This window comes from Stegodyphus dumicola, chromosome X2 (assembly GCF_044657685.1).
Source record: "Stegodyphus dumicola isolate Sdum_Otavi_A_Nest chromosome X2, ASM4465768v1".
NCBI lineage: Eukaryota > Metazoa > Arthropoda > Arachnida > Araneae > Eresidae > Stegodyphus > Stegodyphus dumicola.
This window is the reverse complement of record NC_140781.1, coordinates 150,283,823-150,297,673: the sequence shown is the minus strand read 5'-3', so window position 1 is coordinate 150,297,673 and position 13,851 is coordinate 150,283,823. Positions and strand designations below refer to the sequence as shown.

Genomic DNA, 13,851 nt, shown 5'->3' with positions numbered 1-13,851 from the left:
ATAGCTATTATAATATACTCCTTTCAAACATAAAGAAATATGCATGTACATAAAGGAATACATATACCACCGAGCATGAAAAAATTCGTATATAAAGCCAGCTGACAGTCTAAGTAAAGACGAAAAAGATACTCTTCCTCTTCGCGAAAAGACAAATATCTCATGAGTGCTTTGGCGTAATCCAATAGACCAACCAAACGTCGAGAAAATTAGTTGAGTAGAAGTACAGCGAAATACTTTGACAAAATCATATCACATATCAAGATACTTTGAGCAATTTATAAGAGATGCTCATTAAAGTAAAAGACCGATATCTAACTTATCTACAATTAGATACTCAGACATCTCTACATTTTCTTTTATCCTTTACATGGGAGGGATTTTTCAAATGAGAATAATTACAGTTTAACGAAAAATACTTGTATCGTACTGGCATGAATTAGATCCCTTTAGATGGTACGTTTTAAGAAACCAATTTCATAGAACACTTAAAGAATATGATGAGAGTTTAAAAAGGGGGGGTGAAATATATATTTTTTTAATGGAAGAAGTAAGAAGAAACTGCATCAGTAGATTTTTACTAGGTATTATAGATTGATTGAAAAATCGCGCAAACCTCGTATGATTTTTTAAGTTTCAAGAAGCAATTACAAAAACATTTAGTTAGGCAATTTTAAACGCGCTCACTCTACTCCTTACTTTAATTAAGTAATTTCAACAATAGTAATTAACGGTTACTATTAAAGTTACCAGTAAGCATATGGAAACTGTCCCTTAATTACGAATTATTTGAATTAAATAAAGAGAAGTTTGAATACTCCAGCAATTCAGTGGTTAAGACATTTGCCTGAAGCTCGAAGATGAGAAGGATAAATGCTATTCAAGAGTTTTATCAAACAAAGCAAAGGGATGTTAAAGATAATTATTATCAACAAGAATCAGCATAGCGTTCGCGAATTTGCAGTATTATAATTTCGAAAGTTAAATGAAACCTTCTTTAACAGCTGCAGGAGTAAAAATGAGGGCAAAGAAACACAGCATTTAATGAGTAAAGCAAATGCTCAACTTTGACAGCACTGCACAACTAAGTACAGTGCCACTACAACCGGAAATTCCGTGTTTAATTTCTTTGATTCAGAGACATTCTTACTAAGCCTATTTTATGAGTTATTCTTATAAATCCTTCTACCTTAGAAAACTTAGAAATTTATTTCATATCTATGAGAGATAATTAAATTTTGCTAGACTCCCATTGATTCTCTCTCTCTGTCTATATATGTCTGTATGTATGTATTATCTTCCAGTTATTGCACATCTGGAACACAAGAATACTTTTTTAGTCAGTTTGATCTGTAATTACTCACCGATTTACACACCTTGAATCTTCGAAAAATTTTAATTAATAATCCCAATTAGTCTGATTGCTGAAATAGTCTATATATAGTCTGCTTTCCCTTCTTCGAAGTTATTTCACATATACAGTCGAATTTGGTTAAACGAGTTTGACAATAAGGGTAAAGAAAGAAAAAGCTTTACGCTCTTACAGGCTAATTTTATACCTAGGATTATAAGGAATTCAGGTGGATGATTACAATAATCAAAATTAGAAAGATATCAGCTGTAATAATAGAAACTGTTATAATGATTACAAGTTTGGTAAGTTTAGAATTTTGATTATTTTGATTTACACACACAATAAATTCCTCGTATGTGCTCGTACAATCTCTAATGCTTATAATGAGAGAAATCCCGGTCATAACAAAGTTGCTCCAGTTTTGTTGTACTAGCAGATTAGTTGCAATGTAATATTCTGATTCTGATAATATATAAAAATTCATAATGATATAGGGATGTGACAAGAGAAATGTGAAAAATGAAGCCAAACCAATCTCCTAAAACATTAATAGCTATCCATGCTTACTTAACTTCTGGAAAAACTACTCCCCTAACCTACAGGATATGTTCGGTTAGGTAAATTAATTACAGCAAAGAACTCGAGGGCTGCCTGAAGGGAAGCCATTTAGTAATGTGCGTGCATGTGGAAAATCACGAAAACACCCATGCAGTCAGCCCATTCGCCTGGATTCGATCTCAGATCGGAACTACGAGTGTTCAGCGATTTTACCGTTCGGCCGCTGATGGGTCTCCATTCCACTGCATACAACGCCCACTTACTGTTCTTGAATATAGTCCATGAAACTTCCCAAACGTTCAGCATATTTTTAGCTTATGTAGCCTGAATATAACTGCAGAGCACTTTTTAAAATCTATCTCCCGTCTCTTTTCATTATTTATTTACTTATTTATTTTTAATTTTAAAGACCTGAAACGTCTCCCAGCTTTCCAAAACTTTCATACATCTTTCACAGCAGTCTTACTAATATCTAATTGAAAGGCTGTTTTCCTCTGTGATTTTTGTTCCCCTTACAAGAAGAAATTAATATGACTTCTGGCAATTCTTTCTCTGAGGCATTTTGATCTACAAAGTGATGGACGTTACTTGCTTACCTAAAACCCATAATAAAGGCAATAAAATTCCCACATGTTTAAATTCATTTTTTAGATCATGTGAATTGATGATATACCAATATCCCTTCTATTATTCATACAGAAATATTAGGTTTTTAACTGCTGGAGTTTTCAGATTAAGTTCTGATCGCCTCCTTATTTTACCATTGAAACAAAAATAATCTAATATTTTTTAGAATTTTTTTTTTTTTTTAATTTTGTGAATATATTTTTCTTAAAATGAATTTTACGTTTTAAAACTTGGCTGGTTATAGGCTGGCACGCACATTACTAAATGTAATGATTGAAGAAATAAATACATTTATCTGATAATAAATAACTTACATTTTATATGTGCGTTCATGTTAACTATAGACGAGATCTAATATATAAGGCTCGGGCTGCAATCATAATAAGTCAAGCCTGCGACGTTTCCTTTGTAACACAAAAAAAGTACATTCTGTTTTTTGTCCTTATCTCTTGTCTCGCATTTATTAAAAACATATATAAAGCAAAACCTAAGCTCCGTCTTAAACATTCTGTATGGATATATTTTCTATTCTTTGCTGATATATAATACTGATGATGGTCCCACGCTTTCTAATTATAACCGTTTGGGAAATGTCTTATTCTTATAATTATGCGATATGTCACGTTTCTTCTATATCAGTTAAGGATTAAAATTAGTTTTAAAGGTAAAGATAAATTTTTATAAAATATCTACTCTGTTCGTTAAGATACAATTAACTTCTAGAGATATTTTTCACAGAACGCAAAAGATTCAGGTTTTGACTAATTTCCTGCACAGTACACAAAAACATTAAAAATGAAAACACACTGAAGAATAAAAGAGAGGAAAACCAAAATAGCCAAAAGAATTAAATGCTTTATTACAGAATGGTTATCATAAGGAGAAAAATATTTTGTTTCTTTATTGAACGAAACAGTTCCGATTTCCAGACCGTGTCTAAAAGAAAATTTGACATTCAAAAAAAGGAAATGTATTCATTGGTAAACATTACAAAAATATCATACTGACGCTATACCTTCTACCTTACCGTATTCAATGGAGAAAAAAGATCATCGAAACGAAAATGGAAGAGAAAACATCTAGGGTATTGAAAGTAAATGGGATGGGTTTTGTTAGGAAAGTTGATCTGTCTGGCAGCTCTCAAAGAACTTGTTTTCGTCTGGCTCTAGATTTATGCTGTCGATTGCTGAAGAAATTAAAATGTTTTCTATTCTTTTAATTTAATTAAAATGTATTTTTATTGTTTAATAAGTTTATGTTTTAATCCTTTAGAGCTAAAAAAGGTCTAGGAATCCCAGAGACAACATATATTTCCTTTTTTAAAAAAATATTTATTTCCCGACTAAAATCAAGTACTGGCTTAAAAAGTGAAGGAAAGTTTTCCAGCATGAATTTAATCAAAAAATTATCAACAATTTTAAGCAACCAGCCTTCGTGACCGTAGGGCTCTTATGACAATCTGAAGCCCTGGCCACAAAAGCTGAAGCCTAAGCCCAGGTGGCTTACGCGGTTATCAAACCCCGTTTATATACACGTCTTGGAATTATTACTGCCAAAATAAAACGTTTCCCTTTTTCAATCTAGCTGCAAAATTGCTAAATAAAAATTAATGCATACTATGAAAGAACCGAAGCAAATTTTGCAAAAGTTGTTAAAAGTGGTATAAACGCTCTAATTACTTCGATAAACAAATGACATGACAGCTTTATTCTTTTTCAGTTTTTGCAAATATTACAAAATGGAACAAATGTTTGCTAAATTTTTCCCGCTTTTTTAACAATATTTATTTACTTGCGATAATAATCAACGATTCCAAATCAACGATATTTTAACAATATTTACCTGCGATAATAATCAACGATTCCAAATCAACGATTTTTTAACAATATTTATTTACTTGAGATAATAATCAACGATTCCAAATTCCTTACTTATAAGCCTCTACAGCTGTTTCCACTGTTTGACATTTTGAATTCATAAAAATATCAAATGTCAGTTCACATAATGAAAACAAGCATTTAAACAAAAACTAAACAAACATAAAATATACGTTCTTTATCTCAGCAAGATCAAATACATCGAAAAATTTACTTTCTACGAAATACATGTAATAAAAGACCTAAAACCACCGAAAACCATAAAAAGATTCTTTGACATGACATCTATTTTTAATTCGCCTGCGTTATGTAGAATGAACCCCAAAATGAAATGACATTCATTCAAATAATTTTATATTACATGACCATAGCGCAAAAAATAAGGAGGACTTCTAAATAATAATCATTATCATTCATAACAATACACTTCCGTAAATCTGGACAAAAATTTCAGAATATTAAAAAGTTACAAAAAATTCTACCTTAGATAATACATCAAAAGCGATCTTTTAAACTGTCTAAACATATGTGGATTAATTTGCCCCAAATTCTTCATAGTATGTAAAATGAATATGATTCAGCTTTGCCTAGAATGTTCGAAAGCATACTCTTCCATCAGAAAAATAGTTCTTGCTTTTGTAGCGATAAATATCAAATCAATCACCATTATCATAATGAAATGCAAACAAATACATATTTTACATATTCTTCCATTTTTCGTAATAAATAGATAAATGTGAGTGCGTGCACCTAATGCGAGGGGGGTGAAAGGCCAAGTGCGTCAAATAAAACATGTTCATTAAAACAAATATTAAAAATTTTCATGTTCATAGAGACATTTTCTCAAATCACCTTTCAAATAGTTTTTCTAGCCTTCTAACTTTTTTATCATTTGTAACAACAGAACGCTATATTTGTTATCTATTTTAGCGATTCAAAATTTATATTAAAATTGTAACCAGTTATGTATATTTTTCTAACACACAGTTCAAGCTTCCGCATACTCAGAACATCTTAGTATAATCGGAAATAGAACACAAAATTAGTAAAAATGACTACTCTAGCTAAAATATTAAATTATTAATCAATGCTGAAGCTTCTTCATTCTTTGCAAGATGAAAAATAATTCTAAATTTCCCCTCTAATTTCCAAACTACTGGGATTCAAAAACTATAAAGCGAAAGATGCATTTCTGACCGTGCTATTTATTAACGGTATAAAATATCCATCTAAATTAATGAGAAACTATTTTGTTTTTAATTTTTCAAAGCTAAAAACGGTGTTTCAATTAAAATCCTTGCTTCAGGAGAGAATTCCAGAAATATATATATATATATATAGTATTTGCTATAAATATTTTTATTTCTATTATTCTAGAAGAACACAAGGGAAATGCTTAGATGTAAAAATTTCAAAAATTAGGAAAAGTACGAAGTAACAAAACTACAGCGATAAAATTCATTTGTTATAAATTATGCCATCCTAAAAAAAATATGACATAATTTGTACATGAATGTGAATTCTCTGCGCCTAAACAATTGTAAACTTAATGGACTGAGATATTTGGAATATGGCAATGCACATGAGGACTATCTGCCTAAGGAAAAGCGTGCCTTCGTGGAGGACTTTCTAAAAGAAAATGGCCTGTATTAACATTACACAAGTTGTAACTTTAAACAACATATGTTAACAGCACTTTTAAGTAAGGTAGGTCATGAGTTTTCATCTCTGTAACAAGCTTAATTTAATGCAAAAATTTTATTAATCTAGAAATTGTCGAGCATAAATTACCCAGTATTGTTTATAAATTGATGCGAAAGCGTGGAAATGCCCTCTCATTTTTCAAAAAAAGATTTTAAAACTGCCATTAAAACTTATACAGAGCTACATATCTGAAATCAATTCATACATCCTGCACTTTTTAAAAATGTGTTCCAATGAAAATCTGAATATAGGAATATGTTTATTTGTATTCTAATAAACAAAAGAGATAAACTGCGTTTTAATTACATTACAACTGTAGAATTTTTGAGAAAGTTCAGCATTCTTTTTTAAATCATTAAAGCCTAAAACAGTAATCTTCTTTTTGACAGGGCTCTCAATATAAAATACTTTTTTTCAAAATTTCAAAAATTTTTGCAAGGTCATACATAGAAAAATTTGCAATTTAAATTTAGTTAATAGTTCTGCATCACTTGTCTCTACTTTGATCCAAGAGTAAACTCGTGCGCAGACAAGAAGATCTGTACCTCTTTGCCCTCGAAATCGATTGAGATCTTGATTAAATCTATGCTAAGCACAAGGTTGTTGCTTTGTTAATTTTATGTTTCACTTTGGCTTGTTTCTCTTCTGTTTTGAAGACTTTTGATTCTGAGAAATTTTACCTGCTAAAAGTGAAGAGTGTGTGTCACTTTTAATGCTAAATTTAAAAACATGTCTATCAAAAATTAGCCGCAATCAGAAAAGGTATTTTAAATTTGTACCGATTAAAATTATTTTTTTCAGTAAAAAAGTACTTCTTCGCATTTACATTTCTTTTATGAATTCTAAATAGTTTCAAAGCATTTAATTTTTTCGCTTAGTAATACTGTGTTGAACAGAAAGTACCTATTTGATTTTAGACACAACACCTATTCTATTTCGATTAAATAACTACCCCTTCCAATTTAATCCGTGATATCATAATATATAAGTGTGTATAATGTTTTATTCCTTGGCACAGAAAAACTGAAAAGAAAAAATATCTGAAAGATGCTTATCTATTGTGACATATGTATTTAAGGTTTAGAGACATCAATTATAAAGAAAATTTTCCTTTCTTCCAAAACTTTATGTATCTGGGGAAAAAAGAACTAAAATTAAAGGAAAGAATTTTTAAAAGGCTTACCTTTGCTTTTGAAGTCTTGGGGCTTTGTGCTACAGTGTCCACTGCGTAAACATCAAGGTGAAACATCCTTGCACCACCTTCTCTGTCCAGCACTGAAGCAGTTGAGATGACACCACTAAACCGATTAATTGCAAACACACGGCTTTGTGGCACACCGGCAGCATTAGTCACAGCAGTTAAAAAGTATTCCACCTGCTTTTCCGTTTGACCATGAGGATATTGTGCTCTTACACTCAAAACACTAGTTCCCACTGGTTTATTTTCCAAGACAGAGCCAGTATATTCTGCAGATCCAAATACAGGACCATCACTATTCCGTAGAGTACCAATGATAGTTACTTTATTTCTCGATGATTTTCGAACGGACACGACAGCTTGATCAGTTGCTTTCACTGTGAGTGTATACGTGACTGCTGGTCGGTCTATAGATCGAGAAGTATATAAATCTCCAGTTAGCCTATCGAGACTAAATAAGGCTGAGTCTCCACCTTCTAATTCATAAGTAACCATACCATTGTTATTTGCATCAGGATCACTAGCGGACAAAGTCATGATTTTATAACCTTTCTCTATGCCTCCAGGCAAAACGCCTGCATCCATTGACACAAATGTCGGTGCATTGTCATTGATATCTTCTACAATTATAGTTACTGTTTTTTCAACAGATAATCGCATTGATGGATCTTCCGCCTGATCAGTAGCTACAACTGTCAAGCGAAAAGTGTCGCTATATTCTCGGTCAATACTTTTTGTAGTATATAAAACCCCGGTTTCAGCCTGCATTGCAAAATGATTTCCAGGAGGTTCTTGATGCGATATGTTGAAAAGTATCTTTCCATTTACTCCTGAATCTCGGTCCTGAGCAGTCAGAGTTACAACAGGGGTATTCGGTGGTATGCTTTCTTCTATTTGTCTTACAACTGCAGTACTAGAAAAACGGGGTGCATTATCATTTACGTCCAAAACTTCCACGACAACCTGTATTGTTGTTGACAATCTCGGAGTTCCTCCATCTGTCGCAGAGACATTCAAAACATAATTATGCTTGTCTTCATAATCAAGAGGTCTAGCTAAATACAGTGATCCAGAAGGGCCATCGATTCGAAATGTTTCCTTGAAATTTCCGGAAGCTACTAAAAATGTAACTTCAGCATTCACGTCTAAATCATTATCAGTAGCTGAAAATGTAAAAATCCTTGATCCAACAGCTGCATCCTCACTTATATTTATCAGTCTAGTAGTAGCATTATCGAAACGGGGTACATTGTCATTTTCGTCTAACACATCCACACTAACAAGAGCTGTAGTATTATGCGAAATATCTTCGCCCATGTCTCGAGCCATGACAGTTAATATGTAACGAGGATTTGTTTCTCTATCTAGTGGCTTAGATACAGTAATTTGACCAGTTATATCATCGATCTGGAAAACTTCCTCAGCATTTCCATTCACAATAGAATACTGTATATTGCCGTTAATTCCATCATCCAAGTCCACAGCAGTAATACGAATAACTTGCGTTCCTATCGAAGATCCTTCAGAAATCGCAGCATGGTATGGAACACGTATAAAAGTTGGTGCGTTGTCATTCACGTCTGTGACGTGGACAATAATTTTAGCTTCATCTCTCAATCTAGTAACACTTCCATCCATAACTACTGCGTCCATAACTAAATAATCATGTCCAGAGGCCTCAACCAGTTGTTCTCGATCAAAATAGCATAAAGTTCTTATGAATCCTGTTTTCGGATTGATCATAAAATCACTTTGTATGTTCGTGATAGTATAAGTAAGTTCAGCATTGCGGCCTTTATCCAAATCTTCTGCAGACAGCCTGCCTACATACGTATCTGGTGGTTCATTTTCAGCTATATAAAACTGAAATGTTTTATTGTCAAAAGTTGGATTATTATCATTTTCATCTATTATATGAATTACAATATTCACTGACGAACTGCGAGGTTCTATGCCATTATCCTGAGCAGTCACAGTGAGTGAGTAAAAGTCTCGCTTTTCACGATCCAATGGTCTCTTCACGTATAAGTAGCCATCCGGAAAAATCCCAAATCTGTTTTCATCATTACCAACCGTTATAGAGTATGTTATTTGCTTATTTATTCCGCAGTCTGCGTCAGTTGCTCTCAGAAGAAAAAATCTATCATTAGCAGGAACTGATTCTAGTAGTGATGTTTCATATGATGCGTGATCAAACACAGGTGTTCTGTCATTGACATCCTTTATCACTACCGTTAATTCTAATTTTGAATACAGCGAAGGTACGCCAAGATCACGAGCAGTTACAACAATTTCATACTGACTCCCAACTTCAAATCTTACAGGTCTATTTAAATAAATCATACCAGCCATTTTATCAATATAAAATGTGTTGTGAGGTTGAGCAGATAAAGAATATTCTATCCTACCATTTGGTCCCATATCCAAATCATAAGCTTTGACGAGATAAACCTCATGTCCAACTGGCCAGTCTTCCATCACTTCTATTGATCCACTTGGATGTTCGAAAGTTGGAGGAAAATCATTAAGATCTGTTATAGTAATATTAACCGTGGTTTGAGTAAATCCCAAGAAATCATATGCAACAATTTCAAGAGAAAACTGAGATTGGATTTCTCGATCGATTGAACGCGCAGTGCTAATAATACCAAGGGATTCTTCTATCTGAAACCACCCTTCAGGATCTCCATTTATAATCGAATATTTGACTCCAGATCTAACAGATCTACTCACTGAAACTCTTCCTGCTTCCCTCCCCAGATTTGGCTCTGAATTTTTCATATCTTCTTCTATCACGAAATTATATCCTTTGTTGTGATCAAACTGAATAGAACGATGTTGAGTATCTCCGACATATACATATATCACAGCTTGATCTGACATTTTTCTGTCATCAGGATTTTGAACAGATACTATTATTTCATATTTTGACATTTCTCGTTTACTTAAGTGCATTTTAGTTTTAACGATACCAGTAATTTCATCTATTTCAAATTTTCCTTCTCCACCACTAACTAAATTGTATACAACCTTAGCATTTTTACCAATATCAGCATCAGTAGCCGTAAGACGTGCTACAATAGTTCCTATGGTATCGGAGGGTCTTAAAGTGTGAAAATATTGCTTTGGGTAAAAGTAAGGTTTGTTATCATTAACATCTAGCAAAACAATACGAACAGTAGCAGTTGAAGATAACGATGGAGTTCCTTCGTCCCTAGCTATTATTGGCACAACATAAACTTCATTTTCTTCTCTGTCTAGTTGCTGCTTAAGAGTCAATCTACCATAAGTCGAATCAAGAAAAAATTTATTTGGATAAAGACGTTCAACATCCGGATGGAAAGAATACTCAACACTACCATTAGTACCCAAATCATTATCTACAGCTGTAACAACAGCAACAAGAGAATTTGGCGGAGCACTTTCAATTAATGTTACATTCATTAAGGGTTCGGCAAAAGATGGTGCTTCGTCATTTTCGTCAAGTATTTGTATCCTAAGATATGTATACGTCCATCGAGGGTTAGGACCACCATCCCTAGCGGATATTTTAAGCTCAACGTAATCTTGATCTTCTCGATTGAGCACACGGGACGTGGTAATTAACCCAGTATGAACATCAATATCAAACCAACGTCTATCATTGCCGGAAACTATGGCATAATAGATATCAGAATTAACTCCAGTATCCTCATCTGTGGCGCTAATACCAGCAACATAGGTACCAACCAATACTGTTTCTGCTAGAACAGCCGAGTATTCATTTTTCTCAAATATAGGTTCATGATCATTGACATCATTCACATGTATTATTAGAAAAGCAGTAGAACTGCGAGGAGGAATACCACGATCCGTTGCAGTGATCGTGAGATTGTACTTGCTAATTTGTTCACGGTCAAGGACGCCATTAACACGGACGAGATCAAAGCTGGGCGTGGATTCGAGCCGAAAGTGACCAAGCTCATTTCCGCCTTGGATCTCAACCCAAGTTTCACCATTTTGACCTTCATCACAATCAATAACGCTCACTGCAGCAACTACAGATGCATTCTGTGCATTTTCATCAACTGTGGCATAGACACCTTCCGGTGGAAAAAATCGAAATTTTATGGTAGGATCATGATCATTTGCATCCAGAAGAGTGACGGTTACATAAGCTCTCCCGTCTTGATGGGGAAACCCATGGTCACGGGCAATAACTGTAAAAACACAACTTTTAGGGCATTTGTCTTGAGTCGGGCAATTTTGTTCACATTTTAAAACCTCTAAAGTGGAAATCACACCAGTTTGGGGATCTATGGTAAATTGACTCTCAGTGTCACGAAGAAAATACGTTATTTTAGCATTGTCCCCTATATCATTATCAGTTCCTCTTACTTGAAGGACGCTAGTACCAGGAGGCACACTTTCATTCAAACTCACAGAATAATCACTGTGGTCAAATATTGGAGGATTATCATTTACATCTAAAACTGTAATGTTTACCAACAGATAACCGAAGCGAGGAGGAGTTCCTCCATCTTGGGCAGAAATATTTAACTGATAAAAGGATTTTATTTCCCTATCAAGGCGACCAGTTGTTTCTAGGTGTAAATACGGCGTCTCTCCACTAGGGTTTGTAGTGACAACCAGTCTAAATTTTCCTTCATCATTTCCAGACACTAATTTATAATCAGTAGTTACGTCATTAACGCCAACATCCCCATCCGTTGCAGTATCCAGTATCACTCTAGTTCCTATATTGGCACTTTCAGAGAAAGAAACTTCAATACTGGGTTCCGGAAAATATGGGGAATTGTCATTGATGTCTAAAATAACTATTCGAACCTCCAGCGGATAAGTAGGCTGACTACTCAAAATAACTAAATCAAATCTTTCACTAGATAACTCTTCCCTATCGATTTCCATAGCTGTTGTTATAACACCTGTTGAGCCATTGAGAAGAAATTCAGGAGGACGCTCGTTAAATCGATACGTAAAATTTGGCTTGGTAGGTATACTTCCTACTACAGTTCCTGGAGGTTGGCCCTCTTCAATTTCAAACTGAAACCGCATATCGGCTTCACGTGACCTCATGGATAGCCCGGCAGCCTGAGGGCCGGGCCCTTGTCCTTGAGTAAAGCGCACAAGAAACAGCAAAAGCGCTAAAATAACTAAGACAACGTTGGTCCTCATCTGAATCCTAAAGCTAATTGTAAACCTAGTCCTAGGAGGAGGCCATTCACATTTTACTTTAGCTTTATTTTGACTTAACCTAGTAGTCCTTGTTACAGTATAATCAATATTGGCATTAATTACTGTAGCATTTAATAACTGCATTCTTTTGCTTCCAACTTTAGCATATTGCATAACTTATATCAATTTTAAATAAAATTGAAAATAAAACTTACCCCGTTTCGCAGCTAGCCTTGAGAACTGTTTACATTCTTGCACCTTGAAATGATAACGTTTTGAAGACCGGATGCATCAATCACTAAGCACTGATTCATAATCAGAAACACAACACACATTTTGAAGTCACTTTTAAATTGCATAGCACATTTCTAAATTTTAACGATGACCTAAACACATTTCACACAAAATATGAACACAATTTAAACTTTGGATGATCGGAAAACTTTGGAATTTCAGCAGTCAACACCGAGAAATAACTCCACGGATAACTTCTGAATCACTCAAACGGTTCACGTTTCAAATCATAATTTTTGAGCAAATATGCTGAATATTTGAAGCACGCTACTTTGTTTACCAATCCAGCAACTCAGAAAAGCACGTAATATCACTAAATACACTCACATGTAATGGATGTGAAAACACGCACCAGCGGTGAAAGCAACATAAACTGTATCTTCTTGAAGTTAGCAACAGGTCCTTTTGGCTGCGCTGCTTATACAGGTGGTTTGGCAGATCAAGTTCTCTCTCACTCCGTAAACATCACTTCTCCAAAAAAGAAAAACTGTTACTGGCATTCGATTTAGTAAACGCGTGTAGCATCCACTGTGATTTTAAAGCCGGTGTTACGATACTACGCCGGTTGAACTGTTTTCTCTCTTCGTTCCAGTGGTTGAACTCATTTTATGGGGCGCTTGCCTTCCCTACTTGGCATTTGACGCATTCTTTCTTCCCATCGAGGTCAAGCTGCTAACTGACGCTCCGCAGAAGGCTACACGGCTGGTTGGTATCGCCGCGCAGGGTTACCAAGTATTCCGAAGTCGAAACAACTTTTATCCCGCCAGGGAATGGCGCCAACATTTAAGTGTTACATTCACTTCCGATTTGCATCGGTAGGATGAAGCGCTTTCGCGCTTCGGTGGAATTCTACAGAGGTAAGTATGGATGTCAAAGAAAAAGTTAAAAAGTGTAAAATGTACGTGCGACTGGCGGCTGAGAGAGCGGATTTTAGAGCTCATTCATATATCGATAAATAGTATTAATAACAACGAAGCGAAAGAAGTTTGAAAAAAAAGTTATAATTTTATAATTATTCATTTAGCATGTCAGCTGCGCGTAAATTGTACCTCATTATCGAATAT

General features: G+C 34.4%; 1 protein-coding gene across 1 annotated transcript in view; it reads right to left on the bottom strand.

Moving 5' to 3' along the window:
- Positions 1–13,455, bottom strand: part of ft (cadherin-related tumor suppressor fat) — a 375,079-nt gene extending 361,624 nt beyond the window's left edge. Inside the window, exon 1 of the mRNA XM_085808891.1 lies at positions 7,304–13,455. Coding sequence (XP_085665017.1) covers positions 7,304–12,667 — 5,364 coding nt within the window. The 5' untranslated portion in view covers positions 12,668–13,455. The remainder of the gene's footprint in view (positions 1–7,303) is intronic.
- Positions 13,456–13,851: the final 396 nt, after the last annotated feature.